The 19,825-nt window shown below is 39.7% G+C and overlaps 1 protein-coding gene across 1 annotated transcript in view; it reads left to right on the top strand.

Moving 5' to 3' along the window:
- The window catches only part of BMPER (BMP binding endothelial regulator), a 154,649-nt gene that overhangs the window by 104,917 nt on the left and 29,907 nt on the right, over window positions 1–19,825 (top strand). The window contains exon 13 of the mRNA XM_032180599.1: window positions 2,002–2,338. Coding sequence (XP_032036490.1) covers window positions 2,002–2,338 — 337 coding nt within the window. The remainder of the gene's footprint in view (window positions 1–2,001; window positions 2,339–19,825) is intronic.

Raw genomic sequence — 19,825 nt, forward strand, 5'->3', positions numbered from 1 at the left:
TGTGCTGGCCTCATTAACAGTTGCAGTCTTGCACAATTTCTCAGTTGTCTGGGTGTAAAATGCCTTTGGAGTAGGCAACAGTAGCCCTTTCCATGCTGGGTTTATGCGACAATCTGAAACTGCTTTCAGGCACAGCTGCAGTACGTATTAGTATTATCATTGCATAACTATAATGATAAGAAAACACGATGAAATAGACTGTGGTGACGGTCTGACACAGAACAATCGGCAAAAGCTTGTGGGATAAATCTTCCCCCAAACACTTGGTGACAGGGTGTAAATCACTCAAGGGCAGCACGGTGCATACAGATGGCAAAGCTCCCCTTCTATGTCCTCCACTGCCATTTAGGCCTCACCCTGTTCCTCTGCGGTGTGGGTAGGAATTGTCACAGGAGACAATGGGATGTGCTACTAAAGGAAGGGTTCTGGTTCCAGCTTTGAACTGAGTCACTGGTATGTTAATTACTTGCATGAGCACAGGGCAGAATTTGGATCGCAGCATGACAAGCACTGATTTAAAAGAGGAAAGGGTGGTGCTAAGCCAGCTCACACAGCAAATGTAGAAGGCTGAAGCAAAGCCTTGGTCCTGCACCATGAAGTGGTGTTGTTTGGTGTTCTTGGCCAGGCAGAGAGAAAAGGGTAAAATCTGGACTATCCTGTTTAAAAGCAAGTTGCTGTGTTTATCCTTAACTAACCACCACACATGATGGTTTATTAGTCATTTTACAGGAATAAATTAACATCAGCAAAGTGGGTTGTGATGGAGGGCACTGCAAAGATGTGAAGTATTAGCATTCATGAGACATGGGAAAAAATTAAAAGAAAGGCCATTTTTGGATGGAAGTTAAGCAGCAGTGATTCTTGGTATTGTTTTTATCCCTATGATTCAAAAATGGCATTCCTTTATGAGATGCATATTTACTCCGCAGAAGATGGAATTCATTTAATGTAAATTCACCCAGGTATAAAAACTATTTTAGTCTCTGCCTGATCTCCGTGTCCTCTATAGTATCACTGGAAACAGAAAGGCATTCATAAGGTAGTTTGTCCTCTGCATTAGGCACCAATGTTGTGATCCCTGAGCTGTCTATTTCTGTCCATCAAAGAGAGGGACCAGGCAGCTGACTTAAGCTAGACATCTATCTTTTACGTGAATAAAGACACAAAATAGATTTCACTGACAGAAAGCAATTTTGATTTTGATGCACTGGAATTATGAAACCTTACTGTAAAAGATTGTAGCAGAGCACTTACATCCTGGCCTCTAGATAAATGTTCCATGTCTACCATCATTCCTCAGTGCTGCTGACTTGTGATGACAACTTTGTTGTCAATTCACACCTTTTGAATGAACCATTTGAATCCTTTTTAGAATGCCTTCTTACAGCTGTTTTACCCATCTGACATCTCCTTGCTCTCATCTTTTTCTCTCTTTTTATCCACACAGAGTACTGTTTTTGGAACAGCTGTATTTTCCCAAATAAGTTAACACCTCTTTAGGCAGGAAAAAGAAGGATGTTTTCTAGGCAGTAGTCACTGGCAAAGTCCCATGGGGCATGGACACCTTTGTATGTCCATGACTTGTACAGTGGGTGGCAGAAGCTGAAATTCTGGCCCTTCTGAAATCTGCTAGAAATTTGCTGTAGCTAATTCAATTTGCAGAATTTCACAAAAGCCCTCTTTCAGTGTTGAGAGTAGTTCTGCTGTGGATACAGACTGGACAAGATTTTTTTAGGATAACCATATTCAATAGCAAGGAGGAACAAAAGTATACAGAGACAGGCTTGCATATGTTGTAATCAAGTGTGGTTTAAGAAACTATACTTGCCAGAGGTACTTACTGGGAAGTATATAGAAATCTAACAGCATTATCAGGAGGAAAACTGTAGCTTTGTTTAGTTTCCCATGAAATGCTGTTTCACGAATGTAAGTCACAATTTGTGATACTCGATTTCTTCTCTCTTTTTAATATGTATTTTTGTCTCATCTCTTTCTTTTTAGGCTTGGAAATCTCATGGGATGGAGACAGTTTTGTGGAAGTCATGGCCGCACCACATCTGAAGGGCAAACTCTGTGGTCTGTGTGGCAACTACAACGGGCACAAGCGAGATGACCTAATTGGAGGGGATGGGAATTTCAAGTTTGATGTGGATGACTTTGCTGAATCCTGGCGTGTGGAGTCCAACGAGTTCTGCAATCGTCCGCAGAGGAAACCTGTGCCTGAGCTCTGCCATGGGACAGTCAGAGTGAAACTCCGGGCTCACCGGGAATGCCAGAAGCTCAAAGCCTGGGAGTTTCAGGGCTGTCATTCAACGGTGGATTATACAACTTTTTACCGGTAAGTGTGGCTTGCTGAGAAAGGAGAAAAAAAAGTTACTGTTCAAGGAGAAAAAACACACAGAATTGGCCCAATTTCAGCAGCATTTGAGTGCATGCTTTGAGCTATTTTTGCTAAGAATTAATATACAGGCTTAGTATTAGGCTTAATAAGTTATAAAGTACTTTCTTGAGTTGGGGATAAGCTAATTAATGCAGACCTGAGCAGTTAACAGGGAGAAAGGCAGGGTTATGATCAGAGAAAAGAAAAAAAAAAAAAAAAAAAGTGGTTTTGGAGACTGAGAAAGGAGTGGGAAGATAACAAAAGGTTTCAAAACATTTTGGTAAGCTCTTTGTAATTTCAAAGTAATCTGTAAAGCTCTGGCTGACTTTAATTGCTGTTGCTTGTTGTCTTCCTGAAAAGTTTTTGAAAATTACTTTATTAAAGCAGGGATTTCAAGTGCTCCTTCTGCCTCTTGGATGGTGTAGTTTGTCAGTGTGAGAGTTTGAAAGGGTAGAGTTAAACAAATGTTCAGTGCTTTCTCATCTTGCCCTGGGAACAAAGGAAGGCAGGAGAGGATTCTAGAAGCCTTTTCTGAGTGAATTATTTAAGATTTTTTTGTCTTTAAAAAGCTTCCAGTCTAAACCACAGAGACATCATTTCTGTTCTTTAATTGGCATGAGTTTATTTGACCCTCACTTAGTAAATAAAATTGGCTTTTCATTTGATTGCCTGACATAAAAGATAAAAGCGAGGCGAGTCACAGTCGTGTGATGGTGGATGGAGCTGCCTGCTCTCTGCGCTTCCAGCTTTCTCCACTCACACACATTTGCTGAACTATTGGGCTTATTAGGAAAAGCTTTCTAAAATGATTCCATTTCCCTTATGAATTGTCTTTCCTCTTGTTTCATAATGAGGCATAAAGACTTTTATCTACCCCACCAGAATATGGCTGGGTACTGGGAAATGCTAAAAGAAGCCTCATGGTTTGGCTTGTAGTCTCTGTGCTTCTGCATTTAGTTTCCCATAGTGTATCCTGGGCTAGGAGCCTGGCAAAGAGTGAAAATTATACTGTGGGCAGGTTATAATACTTTATCTTTTCCAATTGCTGGGGGCACAGCAAAGTCTGCTAGAGATACTAACACATGCACACAGGGTCTGTTGGATGCATTTCAGCAGCATTCCCATCTCACTTCCATCGTCCTCTGAAGGTAAGTGATGACAATGCAAATGGAAAACAGGCTCAGAGAGATTTGTTTCATTTTGCAGTTGATTTTTTTTTGTCTCTTCTTAAAAGTAGTTTGTGATTAATTTACTGCAATACACTTCCTGACACCACAGCGGAAAATGATTTATATTTTGGCTAGAGCAGCCAGAAAAAAAAAATAAATCTCTACATGCTTGCACAGAAGAATTACCATAGAGCATTTCTGTTTCTTTACAATCTTGTCTCCTATTTGTCCTGGAAAGACAATGACATCAATCAAGTATTTAATTAGATAAAATAAATACTTTTAGAGAAAAGTTTATTTTTCCCTAAGGAAACTACTTTGAAATGACCATCATATACTGTCAGACGTAGCTGTTCCTTTGCTTGTTTAGATATCACCAGTTAGAATGCTCAGATAAAAATAGGGGATCCATAGATAAAATATAAGTGTTAAATAAATAATGAGATTTAGTATGATGATGCTGCTTTTTAGAAATGGACGGAGTTGTAGCAAAGTATTTATTCAATGATCATGGCCATTTTTCATAGCAGGAAATTCATGCAAGCAGGTAAGAATTATGGTAAACACATTCAAGAAAGCTCAGGAAATCTTTCTAATATAAATCTTTACTTACATATACATATATATGTGTGTGTATATATTTATAAAATATGACTACTTATGAGATCTGATTTTTTTATAAATGTTTTTCAAGGAGACCAATGTTGGTGATATATTTCTGCAGAAAATTTTAATTACATTTGAAAGACATTTAAATTAACACATACAATTTTTTTTTAGAAATGCATACATAATCAATATACTTTAATTTCAGGTTAGGTTTAGCAACAATTTTGCCAGTTCTTCTTTTCTGACTGTGAACAAGCTTCTAACAATAAAGGCAGTGAAAAAGGCATAAAATTAGGGTCTTTTTAAAAATTATTAATTTTTATTTTTCTTCTCTCTGAATTGAATAGCTTCTCAGTTTTTATTCTCCTACATTGCATATTATGTTGAAATACTGCATTCTCAAGTGTTAATCTTTCTTGATGATTCTAGCCTATATTATCAACGTTGCCTCATTTTCACTATGCTGCTCTGTTAGTGACCTGCTGCTAATAAGAATTCTCAGAAATAGAAATAAACTCAGAACATTATGAATTAGGGTGTGTTTTCTGCAAATACCAAAAAAGGCAATGAACAATATATTGCAAACGTTTGTCTGACATTGTGTTAGTGATGAGATTTCTGTGAAGACATCTCAAATTCATTTTAAGTCTCATTCTTCTTACAGCTGTTGTTTCTCCTTTTGTTGGACACCCAAAAACCATATACAGCAAGATTGCCATGATTGCTAGGTGAAAAGGACATTGTTAATGTTTAAAAGGGTAAAGATCGAGTTGCTTGATTATGGGGTGAAGAACAGCTAAGTCCTGAATTTCACCTTGATAGATCTTTGACACCTTACAAGAAATAGTTGTGCACATTGCCCTTCACCTTTTTTTGGTATTGTAGCTTTGGTGACTTCTGTCTCTGCAAAGCATGTGGAAGAATAAAGCAAAATGTAAGCATAAAAGAAAGGGTTTTGAAATAGTCTGGACTGCAAACTAACATTTTTAACATCTAATTTTACACCACTCTTTTAATTCTTTGTTTTGTAACTAGACACGTTTTATGGGCTTTTAATTGCGGTTTGTTTTGTTTAGTTTGGGGTTGGTATTTTTTTGTTTATTTTTAATGCATTGCTAGTTGTTCAGTACTTATGAGCAATACTCTAAAAATAACCCTTAGGGCCGAACTTTATGGAGGCAAGTTCATTTAAACAGGCAAAAAATTTTTGAATTTCCAGATTTTGGTAAAGTCTCATTAAAGATATTAAGAGATTAATCAGTGACAGTCATCACCATTGACTCTTGTCTATTTTGATAAATATGGCTAAACATCCTGGATTACTCCTTGCCAGGGTGGGGAATGTTACCAAGGTTACTCAATATAAGGTTTTTTAGAGGGGAATATTTTATTCATGTATGCAATACATTTGCACTCAGACATTGAAGCTGCTATTTAGTATAAGCAGCACTAATAATAGGTGACACCATCTGAACTTTTCATGCTGCTTTTACCAGAAAATACTCTTATCACATTATTAAGAATTATTATGGTACTCTTTAAGCTCCTGGATGAGGACCTAGGGCTTGGGGAATTTGAGGAAGGAGAAGAGGTCTTTCTGTCTGCGCTCACTGATCCCTACCTATCCCATGTCTAATCTTGTTCTGCATCTTTGAGCTGTGCTGCAGCAGGGACAGGAAGATGATTCTAGTCCTGGTGAGGCTGGGGAATACCATGGCATTGGGAGCAGCTGCCTGGCATGCCCCAACCATGGCTGATGTGTCTTGGGAGCAGGCAGCACCCAACAGAGGGTGCAGGGTTGGGAGTGACAGAGGCACAGCAGCACTGCTTGGAGCAGGTTGGGCTGCAGGAAGCAGCATAATGGGAGATAATGCCCCTTGTAATATCTGCCCTCATTAGCATCTATGATTTCTAGTAGATTTTTTTAACAGTTTGATATCACTGGTAGACTTGGAAAGTGATATCAACACAATATCAGTGGATCACTCATCTCTAATATGCATACACAGCAGCTGAGTTCATAAATGACTAGCCAGGCATTGCTTAAGACTCCCTCTACAGCCATAACTTTGGAAAAATATTTAATGTCTTGTTTTTGTCATGCAGTAGATTTCCCTATCTGAGGTTGTAAAAATTGTGCTAGAGACAAGTCTTTTTATTATCATTATTACTCATCCTGTTACTGTTATATTTTTGTTATTATCATCATGTTTTTAACAGTCAGTAGCACACCAAAAAGGTAGTTACTTTTTCTCTTTTGTAATTGTTGTAAGAGGTGTGTGTGTTGTTTTTTTTCCCTCAAACACATAAATTTAATCATAGTAATTATTTTATGATGAGCTTCATAATAATAGCATCATTTGCTTGAATCACTTAATCAAATGCATTCAGGAATTGCAAATCTACTCTATTGCAATTCTTGTCTTAGATATTCCTTGTGATTGTGGCTGACCTTAGTCCAGTTTAGCTCTTGGTTATTCAGTTAATTAGATTTTTTTTCCAGTTAACCAATTAACTTTGCACAGTTAACTTTTCAGTCTTGCAGTTTTTCTCAAAATTTCCATTTAACTAGAGAAAATGTTATTGTTTAGCATCAGTACATAAGTTGCAATTCTATTTAATCCATCAGCTCCCTGTTACTCAGTTTGACAGATATGTCGTGAATAGTTGCAGAGAACATGCAAGCTGCAGCATCACAAAGTTAATTACGAGCTCTATTTAAAATATGGGGACTAAGGGTTTGTGGCTTTGAAGCAGAAGGTTTTAAGTTTTTTTTTTTTTTTTTTTTTTTTTCTCCTGTTAACAATGATGTCCTACAGCTGTAAAATTCATGCGGTTATGCCCCTATGTTCACTCAGCGGGAAGGTGCAAAAGAAATGTCGTCTGAAGAATGACTTCAGACAGGCCTGCTTCAAGTGTTCGAGGAGTGGGTGGAACTAGGAGCTCTGTAGCTCTCTGCTTTCTGCCAAGGGTGCATATTGCAAAATTCTCCCTGTGAGATTTTCTGGTTCTGGCTGTGCATGTGGGCACAGCAGTTGCCTGTGCTGCTCCAGCTGGGGCTAGGCTGCTCTGGGGCTTGTCTGTGGTGTAACCGAAGGGTGGCCGTAGCTCTGGCTTCTCACCAGGGCTTCTTCTGCCCCTGTTCCTGCCCCTGCACCTGCACCAGCCTCCACATCTGTATCTCCACCCACAGTGGCGGAGTTGCCCTGTCCCCCCCTTCAAGACAGGCTAGTGGTGTTGGCTCAAATGAAGGATCGATGGCATGAAGCTGTAGACAGCCCCTGTGCAGTTCCAGTGCAGTGCAAGTTTTCTTGCTCCCACTCACTCTTGTGCTAAGGTAACGATGTTCCTGCTCCTGTCTAACCACCTTTCTGAAGCCAGTCCTGAGTCTGGGTACTAACAGCAGTGTAACCACAGCAAAGGGGGAGTTCAGGATGAAACAATTTACTCAGCTTCTTGGGCAAATTGTCACCAAGCAGCTGTGCAGCCCAGGGAGCTTCTGGTTTGGATGGAATTTAAAAATATTTGAAATTATAATTGTATTTTTTTTTAAGCAAATCTTCACCAGGAGTTGAGTTTCCCATGAGCTAGATGCTCCCTTTCTCAGTCTGCTCTGTTCAGCATCTTTAAGTCTTTCATCCATTTGAAGTTACCCTCTAGAGCTTTAGCTGCTTGCATTAGTAAGTGCTTAATAATTCAGGCTTTCTGTACAGAAATACTCTGCTTTATGTCACTCTACTTACACAAGGTGATCCTTTGCAGATCAGCAGTGGAGTAGAGTGCAGAGGACTAAGCCTGAAGGCATAGTCCATGGGAGCGCTGGTGTTCCCAGGCCTTATTAGAGTACTTGTGCTTGGGAATGCATTCTCCACACAAACTTGGATGGGCTGCCTTTACTTTGTACCCTTATAAGAACTGACATTACTCCTGAAACCTCTTCTAAATGTCAGCCATCGAGTCACACCTGAGCATCTTGTGTAGCACTGTGCTGAGCTCACTGACATGCAGGTAAAAGGCATCATGACCTACAGTGGTAGTGACTGGCAGTGCTAACAAGTGGGAGAAAACAGTTTTTGTGGTGTCTGATGCACTTGGGGATATGTAGCAGCAAGTATCAAACTTTGCTACCCCTATGCTGACAGTAAGGGGTGCTGCAAAAATACCACAGTATGTATAAATATACATAAATGTATAGATCACCACTGTTCTAAGCCTCCTCCTTGAAGTATTTTTCATTTGAAGTAGCCAAAAGTGAGTGCAAGCCGCCAAAAAAATACTGCTTAGTTTTAAGGATTAGAAGCTTGGATTTGGACAAATAGGTTGAGTGGTCAAGAAAGATAAATCTGAACTCGAGCTGAGCTCACTTATCTGCGGATCATGATTCCTCTTCATCTTTCCTCCATGCCCCTGCCCCTGGTGGGGTATTTTTCACGTAACCAAGCCCCATTCACTTGTGTCTGTTTAGAAAAGTACCTCAGGAATTTGGGGCTAGAAAACATTCTTCTCTTTGTATCAGTGGTTATTACAGCTGTAATATGTTGAAGCAGTGCCATAGGATTCACAGATGTCTCCTTTCCTGTTGAGGTATTGGGAGAGGGCAGGGGGGGAGGACGAGGGTGGAGAGGGCTCCAAAATGTAACAAGATTGTGGTGTTGGACAGACACCGTTCACCTGGGACCATCTATGGCTTGCTTCCAACCGAGAAATACATGCTTCCCTGATGACCCACTTTGTGCTTCCCTATATGGAAAGTTAATGATTTTTTTTTTAACAAGGAAAGATTATTATAGGAAAACCAGATGAAGCAACATACTATTCTGTGATTAAAACTCAGAGAAGTTTCCTTTGCTTCAAAAATGGCATGTCTAAAATGTGTTTGTTTTGCTTACCTAATTACATGATCACAACCCTACCTTATGTTGTCCTTTAACACTGAATGAGATGTTACTTTCTGCTGGTTCCAAGTGCAATGTGAGGCTTCTTTCCGCTCTTTGCCAGGAAAGAGCTCAATTTGTGATTATTGTGCATGCAGATATATAGACACTTATTACAAAAACCTGCTTCTGCCTAGTAAAACTTCATTTGTTTTTGGTTTATTACCTGGCCCAATTGAATTCAAGTCAGGTGTTTCACAACAAACTGCTGTCTTCTACATTGCCCTCTGTCTGACAGATGTGAGACTCTATATGTGAAAATGTAAGGTCAATTTGACTACGACAGAAGAGATCCTGAAGGATGGTAGGAAGGAGAGGGAGATACATCTAATAGAACAAGCAAGGTGCCATAAATGCACTTCTCATTTGTCAAAATAGATTGCATTTTCCTGGGTTACTTTTAATAGAGTTTTGGCCATTTTGTAGCATTTGTATATTTTTTTAGTTATTATTTTATTTGTTGTTTTGTTGTTACTCTTTGGCCCACAGTGTCTTGGAGTTGTGGGATAAAATCCTGGTTCATTGAAACCCTTGGGAATTTTGCTATATTTGAGGGACAAGATGTCATCATTGTGACTGTCCTTGTCCCATGCAGGTATATAATGCTGATCTATGCATTAATAGTCCTGGGTTAGTCTTTCCACCATCTGCTGTTCTACAGACAATTTTAGATTCAGATGGTTTGGAGACAGAGGGTCCTTTTTTTTTTTTTTTTTTTTTTTTTAACTGGAGTAAATGAAATGAAATACATTCATATTGGGGTACCCAGATTCTGTCTGCCTGCCACTTTTTTTCAGAATGAAGTCTAAGGGATGGCTTTGCAAAGCAGACAACATAATTTGACTGACCCCAGGCAACTGAGTGATCTCTCTTAATTTGAGGTTCTTTCTTCTTGGCTGTCAGATGTTCATAAAAAAACTCTGCATCTCTTTGGCCTGCATCCTTCACATTTTTCAAAGCTTATCTGATAGGCTTTTAAACACATCCCAGGCAAAAATTCTTTAATACAGAGTTCCCCATCCCCAATGTCCTTATTACAGCTGCAGTTTTAAAGTGCCACTATATCACAGTAAGCATGAGTGTGCCCTAGGACTATTACTTTTTTTGTTTGTTTGGTTGTTTGTTGTTGTTTTGTTTTTTTTTTTTTGGCAAAATACAAGCATATCCCTATTGCATAAATATTTTTGAAGAGTCCTTTTACTTTCTGGAAAATATGCTTCATGTCTCAGTAATGTAATAAAATGCATGATTTTTAAAAAGAAAAGGAGACCAGGTGTGGGGAGGAACTGGTAGAAAATCAGTGTGATATCCTCCCTTGTGAAAATGTTTTAAAAGACTCCACCTGCCAGTTAGTGCAATTTGATCCATTCCCAAAACAAAAATACTTGCTACTCTGAAATATTCTTTTTAACTGTGATAATAAATCTCATATTTGGAGGGATGTTATGCAGAACAGTTGTCAGCATCATCAGAGGAAATCACTCTGTCTCTCTCTTAGATACCACAAAATTTTAACTACAGCTGCTACGAAGTAGAAGACCTCTGTTCGATCTCATTTTAATTAGCTTCTGAGACATGTTCACAGCAGAGCTTCCTTTGCTAGTTGGTTTTTATTTAATTTTAGCTTTTTATGTTTTAAGTTTATTGCAGTATTGATTTTAAATAAAATATAAAGATGCTATTTCTGTGAATAAATAATTCAGGAAACTAACCCATCACATCTCATATTCTGCCTCAGGCAGAAGCTAATAATTTGTTTTGAGGGAGAGGAAACCCACCCATACTGTAGCTAGCCAACTGTGCTATGTCGTATATGGTGGAGAAATCCCGTTCAGGCCCCTGAGATGATCGGTTTACATCTCATAGCATGAAATCTTAATTACCTTTCCTTTAACATGCATAACTGTGAAGCTACTATATTTCAGCTCCTATTTTAAGCCACCTGCAGTATATCCTGCCTAATTAGACACACAGCAAAGATGAACGAGGGTGTTTATAAGCAGGCAAATGAGATGAATTTGTGGGAAATGTTTTAAAAATAAGCTTAACCTAATCCTTCTGTTATTCTTATGAGTTCATTTATGCTTCTGGCAGGATAACCAGACAAAGCAGGACATGAGCCGTGACCAACACAAAAAAACTTTTCTGTAGAAAGTTTGCCTTAGGAAGGTTTTGACAACCCAGAGCAGCTTATTGTGTCTGTTTTTGCTGTGGTGGAGAGCTGACTTGCCATTTGTGAGGGGGCTGTTCTGGAGACTTTATACAGGTTAACTGAAACTTAACTGAAAGCTTTCTGGTGGTTGTTTTTCAGTAGTAGCTGAAGGTTTTTCCTTCAGTTTTACTGTTGTTTCCTAAATCCTGCAGGGCATCCAAGAAATCTGTTCCCAGTCTTAGAGATCTCTGGGGACCTTTGTGTTATGTGAGCATTTCGGTAGCCCTCTATGGTCTGAAGTAATAATCCGTAGTGAAGATTTCACTGTCCATCCCCATAAGAGGTCAGAATCACAGAGTGGCTCAGATGGGAAGGGATCTCTGGAGGTCACCTGGTCCAACCCCCCTATTCAAGCAGGGCCACCTTGAGGGGGTTGCCCAGGAACACATCCAGCAGGTGGCTTTTGAAGATCTCCAATGAGGAAACTCCACAACCTCTCTGGGCAACCTGTGCCAATGCTCCATCGGAACAGAAGAACTTCCTGGTGTTCAGAGGGAACCTCCAGTTTGTGCCTATTGCCTCTTGAATTGCCTCGCTGTATTGATAGGTATGTGAAGGTTCTATATTTGCTCTGTCATGTATACATAGTGCTAGTATGTAAAGTAATTAACCTCTGTTAATTGCTCAAGCTTCATTTGTCCTTCAGCCTTTGCAGCAAATGAAGGAACCACAATCTCACACTTCTGGTGATGTTTACAGCCTCACAAAAAAGCACAGTACAAGCTGTTTTGGGAGGCCTCTGCTGCTGTCATTCCACCTGCAAAATGTTGGCTGCTTTGACAGTGGAATACTGAGAGCAAATGCAGATTGAGTGCCTGACACCGGGAGCTTGATGAGAGGCAGATGCAGCCCCCATTTAACCCCAAGCACATGTGCCCAGCAGAACCAGTGCTGATAAGGGCTTGGGACCTCCAGAGCTTGGCACCAGAGTGTTATTGTACTCTATAGGGCATCACAGCAGCAGAGTAAAGGGCAGGCTTGTAGGCAATAAGGCAAGATAGGTGAAGGTACTTTTGTTAGTACAGGAATATGTATTTATCCATGTCAACTATTTACCATTAGAATGCCTAAGGTTCTGGTAAGGTGTGGGGAACAAACTGCATGCACGTGTGTTTTTTTCAGGTTCAATCACCTTTTAAACTACTGAGACACCATTTAGAAGTGTGCATGCATGGCTCTGCTCTCATAATTAACTGTGCCGCTGGTGGACTCACCAGAGCAGGCGTAGAATTATGATAATACGAGAGGTTTCAGGACTAGAGCTTGACTGTGCTATCCTGGAGCAGCGGAGGAACTAAAATGATACCGGATCCAAAATACACTATAATCAGTACCTTCTTCACACAAAGGGAGCAAGAGGAATCTCTTTTCACCCAAATGGAGGGCTTTGCATATGTGAGAGCAGGTGCTGTTATTTCACATCTTCATCAAGGTATAAAGATGGTGAGAGCTTTTAAGTCTCTCCCTGACTCCCCCATTTAAGCCAGTTGAAATTAAAATTGGTGGGGAATGTGCTGGAAATACTGAAGGGAGTTGGAGCAATATGTTTTCTTGCATTCCTGGGTACTCCTACAGCTAACATTCTGTTTATATAATATTTCTGAAACATAAAAGCTAAAATAAATTCAGCATGTGAAAATTAATAACAAGTCATTTCTCTTATGATCAGTCCACAGGAAGCTGTCGTAAGTGTTAAGGTATTCAGACAGCTGATTTTTGTACATCAGCTCTCGAGTGAGGTATGTAGTTTACAGAGAGTGAGTGCTTAAGCTTATGTACTCTATGAGTACATGAAGTAAGAGGCTGTTGAGGATGGTGGATACCATGGCAGCAAGGAAAAAGTTTACAAAGTTCATTTCCTAAGTGTTCCTTCTTAGCACTTTACATTTTCAAATTGCAGTGTAAACATTTAATTCTCACTGCACCTTGGTTTAAAGTTGTTGAAATGAAGAAAGAGTCCTTTGCTGTGCAGGAAGCCAAGTGTAGATTTGAGATTAAAATGTGAAAGTGCCTGGTTCCTTGCCTGAAGCTTGAGTCCTTCTGATGGTATTTAAGAGGTTTCCACATGCACAAGAAGTGTATTGTCTTATTCTGGTCAAAGTGCACATTCTTCTAAAACTTTCAGAAGAAAGCGTTACTGCTCTTCAAGGAGCTAAATCTTCTCTGCTCTTTTAAGGCTCAGTTAAATGACAGCCTGGTAATACTCTGTGTAGTAATGTGTCTTTGGTAAGTGAAAACCTAATGCAAAATCAAAACTTAGTAATGGATTGAGGCATGAACTATAGATGGCTTGCTTTTGGAGCAGGAAGAGTCAATACACAGGAAAAAAAATAAAAATCTGTTCTCAGATATCAAGGACTAGGCTGAAGTTTGAAAGCCCATTTTATTTTGCTCACCTGTGTGTATACATGCTTTTTCTCTGCTGTACTGATTTGTCATTTTTCTTCATGAATTTTTTTTTCTTCATAAAAAAAAATATAAAAAAGATTGCAGACTCTCAGGAGGAATATTTTCCATCACGGCAAGATGATGACTTAGATCAAAGATGTCCTCAGAGGGTGACAGAAACTTTCAATGGTTTCAGGATTTGCTGTGGGTACACAAAACCTTTTCAAAAAGGGATTATAGATTATATGGCTTGAGCAATGCAAGTCTTGCCCTTTTTTCCAAAGGCAATGGACACTTGCTCACAGTATGGGGAAGGGTCACCAAAATATCAGCTGAAGGGGTTGAAAGTCTATTGTAATCAGAGAAAAGATCCCACAGACAGGTGACTATTTTATCTGCCATTGGGGTTGTAAATGCCCTCCAATCCTATATAGTAATTAGGCTGTGTTTGGTCAACATCTAAAATATCCAGTTGCTACCATTTGTATCACAATTCTTCAGTTTATAGAAGGTCCAGATCTTCACTGCAGCCATTAGCAGAAAATCTGATTTCAAACAGACAAACAAAACCTACCAACCAATCAAACACAAAACCCACTATGAGAGCACAAAATTGAGGTACAGTACAGAGACATTTCAGCCCATTAGTGATGTGACATTTGGTTCATCTTCCAGCTCTCCTTTTACTCACCTGCAGTGATCTGGATAGTTTCTCTCTGGTTACTTTGATCTCTAGAAAGTCTTTTCAAACTGATGTCTACCTGTCCCCTGCACATGAGGAATGTGGTTAGCAGCTACCTGTGAAATGTGTGCTCTGCATGACTTGGCTAGGTCACACAAAATACGGAGGCATGGAGACAATGAGAGAGCAACCCTCTCCAGCAGGTATTGTCTCGTAAGACCATACTCTCTCATAAGATCTCTAGACTGCTGTCTGAATTGACATAATCTATTCCATAGTTGCAGCCTGTGTTACAGGGTAGCCAGACATTGTCTCTGGCCAGAATTCCCATCTGGTTTTTGAGGCTAGGAATTCACTTTACGTGTTTCTCTTATCAGCTGAATACAAACTGTGCTGTCTAGTAGTCCTGAGATTTTCCCTCACTTGTCTCTTTTATTTCTTTGTATCTTGTTGCTATTCATATACTGTCTTTCCAAATGATAAAGTACTTGGCCAGGAGTGTTTTCTAGTTATGGAATAGTATAAAGTTTTTTTTCTCAACATTCCCCATATTTGAATCTTGCAGTTTTATATAGACAGAAAAAAATTTAACTATGGGACAGGAATCAATAACTCTTGTGACATAAAATGATGCTATTTATTATTGTAACTGTCCTCACGACACTTGGAGCAGATGCAGATACTGTCTTCAAAGTTGTACCCAAAGTTGAAGATCCTGTGTACATGCTCAAAGCATTGTTGTTGGAGTATGTTTTGGTTCCATAACTGTGATGGGCCTGATAGACAGTGGCATATGCAAAATTTTTAAAAGCTTTTCCATATGGTTAGGAAGTCAGGATTTGACAAATTTCCTCAGTGTTTATAATTAAAACCCAGAAGATATTAAACAGTTACTGTTTTCTGTTGTGGTCAATATTATGATTTAGTGACTTGAGAACCAATATTGACTGAGGGGAAACGAAGCTTGATTTTTCCCCTATGGCCTACTAAGTCTGGATGCTGACTGAAAACAGAAGTTTTCATGGTATAGACATCCAATAACAAGCTTTTACAAGGATAGGAATTTGTTTCTCTGACTTTCAAACAAAATTTATAACAAAATTTGTTATTATATGTGTTATAATGCTTTATATAAAATATCATTACAGTGTTTCTTTAAAGAGCCCTATAATTTTGGATATGCCCCTTTGAGACAGAATTGGTGGGGTTATACGGAGTACGTGAAAAATGCTGGTTTGGTAGCCCAAGGGGGGAGTGTCTTCAATATGAACAGCAGTAATTTGAGCATTTTACAGTATCCTACTGTTACGTTTCTATCTCAAGCTGTGATAGCACAGGTTGCTGAAGTCCACAGTTGGTACGATCCTCTTATCTATCCTGTCCTTGACTATGTCTCTATTACTGCAGACAGTTTGGTGACTTTTGTGACACGAACTTCTCCATGCTGGGAAGCAAGAAAATGCAGCTGAACTCATTCCAGGTCTCAACTGCTCTTGCTTTTGTGTTAGAAGTTTTATCATTTAAAAACATCAGGTGTCTGAATACAAGAGAGTTTGAGCCAGGAAAATCAGAGATCAGAGCCTGATCTCATAATCCAACATATTACATGACTATCACTTGTACACATACAGAATATGTACTTTTGCCTGCTTCTGACTATTGCCCAAATTATATACATTGCTAAACATCTGAACACTGCTCTTTTTTAACAGTCTCCATGAAATTAATCTCCTGCAGATGCTGGCTCATGGCTGGCAGCATCCTTCATTTTTAAGCTTAAGGTACTAATAAAATTCTGAAGTCCGCTTTCCATTCAGATGTGAGAAAACCCTCCAGTTTGACACAAACCAGATCTTTGATCCATCTTTTGTCAAGTGGTGAGAGTGAGGCTAGGTCAGCTCTTGGGGCTCTAGACAGAATTGTATTTCATGAAGTAGCATGAAGCTTATAATTAGAGCAGGAGCAGTAGTTTTCCCAGGAGCTTTTGACATGTCCCTTTCCTGGCAGCCTGGAGCCTGTTAAATTACACAGTCAGACTGGATTCAAGCTTCTTGGTGGTTCAGCAAAAGGACTGTGTTGTGAACTGACTGTGGAACAACCAAGAGAGGATTATTTTGCTTATGTGCAATAGGAACAGAAACATATATATATTTTTGATATTGTGTCAACTGCAACAACACCAGCTTTAGCTGAAGAGTAATGGTATTGCTGAAAGCCGACAAAGAGATTCATAGTGTAGTTTTCAAGACTTTTGTTGGTTTTATCTTTGTCTCTTGTAGTATACATTGCCTGCTCTGAAGAGGAATGTTCTTCAAGAGCAGTGATACCTTACTTTTCCTTTTGGCTCAGGAAAACACATTATGTCCTGGTAGCTAGTGGTTCCAGAAGAGAGTAATAACTTCTTACAGAGTCTACCAGAAGCCTGTTGCCTCAACTTTAAAATTGTTTAGTGTTTCCCAATATATCTTGTAAAAATGAATGTTCTCTTTTTGCTCCAGATTATCAGGCTATGCAGTAACCCAAATGAAGGTGTGTGAAATAATATCTTTTTTTCCGTTGACCCTTTGTTTTTCCCTTTTGCAGTACAGGTGTGACAGTGATGGAGGAACATATATACAGGTCTATGGGGCTGCTGGAAAAAGCAATCCTTCCCAGGGCTGTTCACAAAGTGAATCATTAGCCTGACTGCAACAATAAATACCACCACAGAGAGCATGCGAGGATTTATCCAAAGGTCACGTTCACCCAGAAGGTTTCTCGGCTGAAAGAAGTTTGCAGCTGTGTTAAGATTAAAGAGTGTCAGAGAACCATAGTGTGTGTGATTTTTTCACTCTAAGTAAAATATGAGCTGTTTATCTAACAGACCCAGCTGAGGGATGCTAGTGTCAGGCTGCCTTGGGGCTGTCATATATATTTCCACTGGGCTTTTAGCATTCAGGAATAATCTCTTCTTTGATGCATTTACCTGACACATCCTAAGCTCCTGCAATGCCTAGGAGGAGATCTTCCTCCTGCCATTGTGAGAACTTTGATAGTCACTCAGAAAAGGGAAACATAATGAGATCAGCTCAGACAAATGACTGAGGTCAAAGTCATGTCCTAAAAATGAAAATAGCCTAAACAAATCACTCGCCTTCTCACTTAAATGTGCTTAACAGACAGTGGCCAGACTGCAGTGTGATAAGCATTTTATCTGCAGCAACTGGCAGGCACTTGGCTGAATAGTTGCTGATTGGCTTCAGCAAAAACCCTTGCATGAGTTTTTGTGCATGCCTATACAGTCACAGTCATGTTTAGGGTCTGTATGGAAACATTTCTAATACTAATCTGTTAACCTGCTTCTCCTTTCACTTATAATATTTTTAGATTAGGAATAGTGTCATGAATTTAATACTCATATAAACAGAGGAACATGAGTTTTGCCCTTAGTGGCACAGGCTGCATTGTAGCCCATGGTTGCATGGTGTCTCTTGGTCTTTCTGTTAGATAGCATGTGTTTTTTTCTCTCATACTCTTAGCAGGCCTGGATCTTGGGGCCCAGGAAGGGTGCCTTGTGGTTTCAGGACCACACGCTGGTCTTCCCAGCTATGGCAGTCCCCAGGAGATGCAGTGGAAAAATGCTGTGGTGGTAGAAGGGGACCTGCAGTGTTGCTGTACTGAATGTTCTTTGGGAAGCAATTGTGGTTATCATTACATCTGTGCACAGTAAACAAATTAATCTTCTGACATTTGTATTGCAGGAAACACCAGAGAAAAGCAATGAGAAAGTTTAATATAATTTTAATTGCCCTTTGTCATTTCCTACCCACAAGCCATTTAATTCTTTATCGGAGGATTCTGCACTCGAGATGCAGTCATGGTGGCCATGTAGGAGAGAAGATGTGCTGGTCTCTCCTCCTGAATTTCCACTGTGAGTTGATTTTTCTCAAAACATTCAGTCTCGTGCTTTTGTTCTGTGACTTAGAGAAGTTTCAAGTGATCACCTCATGAGAAGAATAGATCCCAGTAGGGTCCACAACAGCTTATAGGCAAATTCTTTGACAGCCCACCAAGAACTTTTTAGCAGCCAGTTAGCAGATTATGCATTTCAGACTGACAGCTTTCTCAGCAGTGTAGCCATGATGCTTGCTTGCATCATCTCTGAAACTGCTTTCTGTCATTGTGATTCCACAGAGTTCTTCTGTAGGCTTGATCTGGATAGCCACATAAATGATTGTGAGTTGTTTTAAGAGATGAGTTTCCATCTGGGATAGCCTTCAAATATGGAAAACTGCCATGGAGCACAACATGAGAGAGGAAAACACCTGGGGCTAAACTGGTGTCGTATTTCTGTTTTACTTCTGAAAAACCTAAGTCTACATCCAAATTGCACAAGACAAAATACCTTAGATCTGCTGTTTTAGCTTGTGTAGAGTTCCTAGAGGACCTTAGTCCAAGCAGAACAGACATTTTCTGGCATAAAACCCAAGGTGTTTTTTTTTATTTTCCTTGCTTAATACAAAGGTGATCCAATCCTAATGAAAGAGGAAGCACCCACTTAAATGTAATACTTCTCTTTGTTGTTACAATAATAAATAGAAAACCTGCAAGTAGTGTGGTCATATACCCAACTGTAGCCCAGTTGGAGACAGGAAAGGAGAAAAGTCCCATTGCAAGGAAGCAAGCCCTTGTTTCCAGGTTGCCAAAGCTTTCCTTTTGAATCTTGAAAGCTTTAGATGAAATGTAAATTTTTTTGACAAGGCCTTCATGAGGTGGCTGGTCTTTTGGAGATGGATGCATGGGTGGGTCTGAGGCTTGGTCCCAGCTCTGCCACGTATTACTTGTAAGCCAGCCATGTGATACCTCAATCAAAGCCTTACAATGTGAATATGCAAGATGAAGCCTCCGAATTCAGACTGAACCCTCTGGATGGTTGTCAGGCAGCTCCAAGTTGTCTGTCCAGCTCCCCCAGCCTTATGTTGCTAGTGCGTTATCAGCTGTGCAGAACATGGGCAGCCTCTTAAACTACTTTCGTGCCTGTCAGCGTAGAGTTTTACAGATGCACAGAATGGCTGAAAATATGTGCCTGAACCACCCAGGCAAAAAGTACTTTCGAATTTATTTTGGATCTTCTTTATACATCCACCCTTCTTTTCTGTCTGTCTCTGGTACTCTAGCTCTATTGATGCATGCATGCAAAAGGAAAACCATAACAAAATCTCTCTTTAGAAAGAGATTCTGAAGCAGTGACCTTCTTTTGAACTTTACATCATGGTTTCCATTGGCTGTCATGCTTAGAGCAGTTTGAAATTTCCTGGCGGCTTATCCATTGGCTCAGCACTGGGGTTTTTACTTTGTCTTCGTTGCCCAGTTAGTGGGCAGAGAGCAGAAATGTGGTTGTGGAGGGGCTTGCTATGCTGGGTTTATGTCTTCTATGAACCCAACAGCTTTACTAACATCTGTGTTCTCTAT

This window comes from Aythya fuligula, chromosome 2, assembly GCF_009819795.1.
Source record: "Aythya fuligula isolate bAytFul2 chromosome 2, bAytFul2.pri, whole genome shotgun sequence".
NCBI lineage: Eukaryota > Metazoa > Chordata > Aves > Anseriformes > Anatidae > Aythya > Aythya fuligula.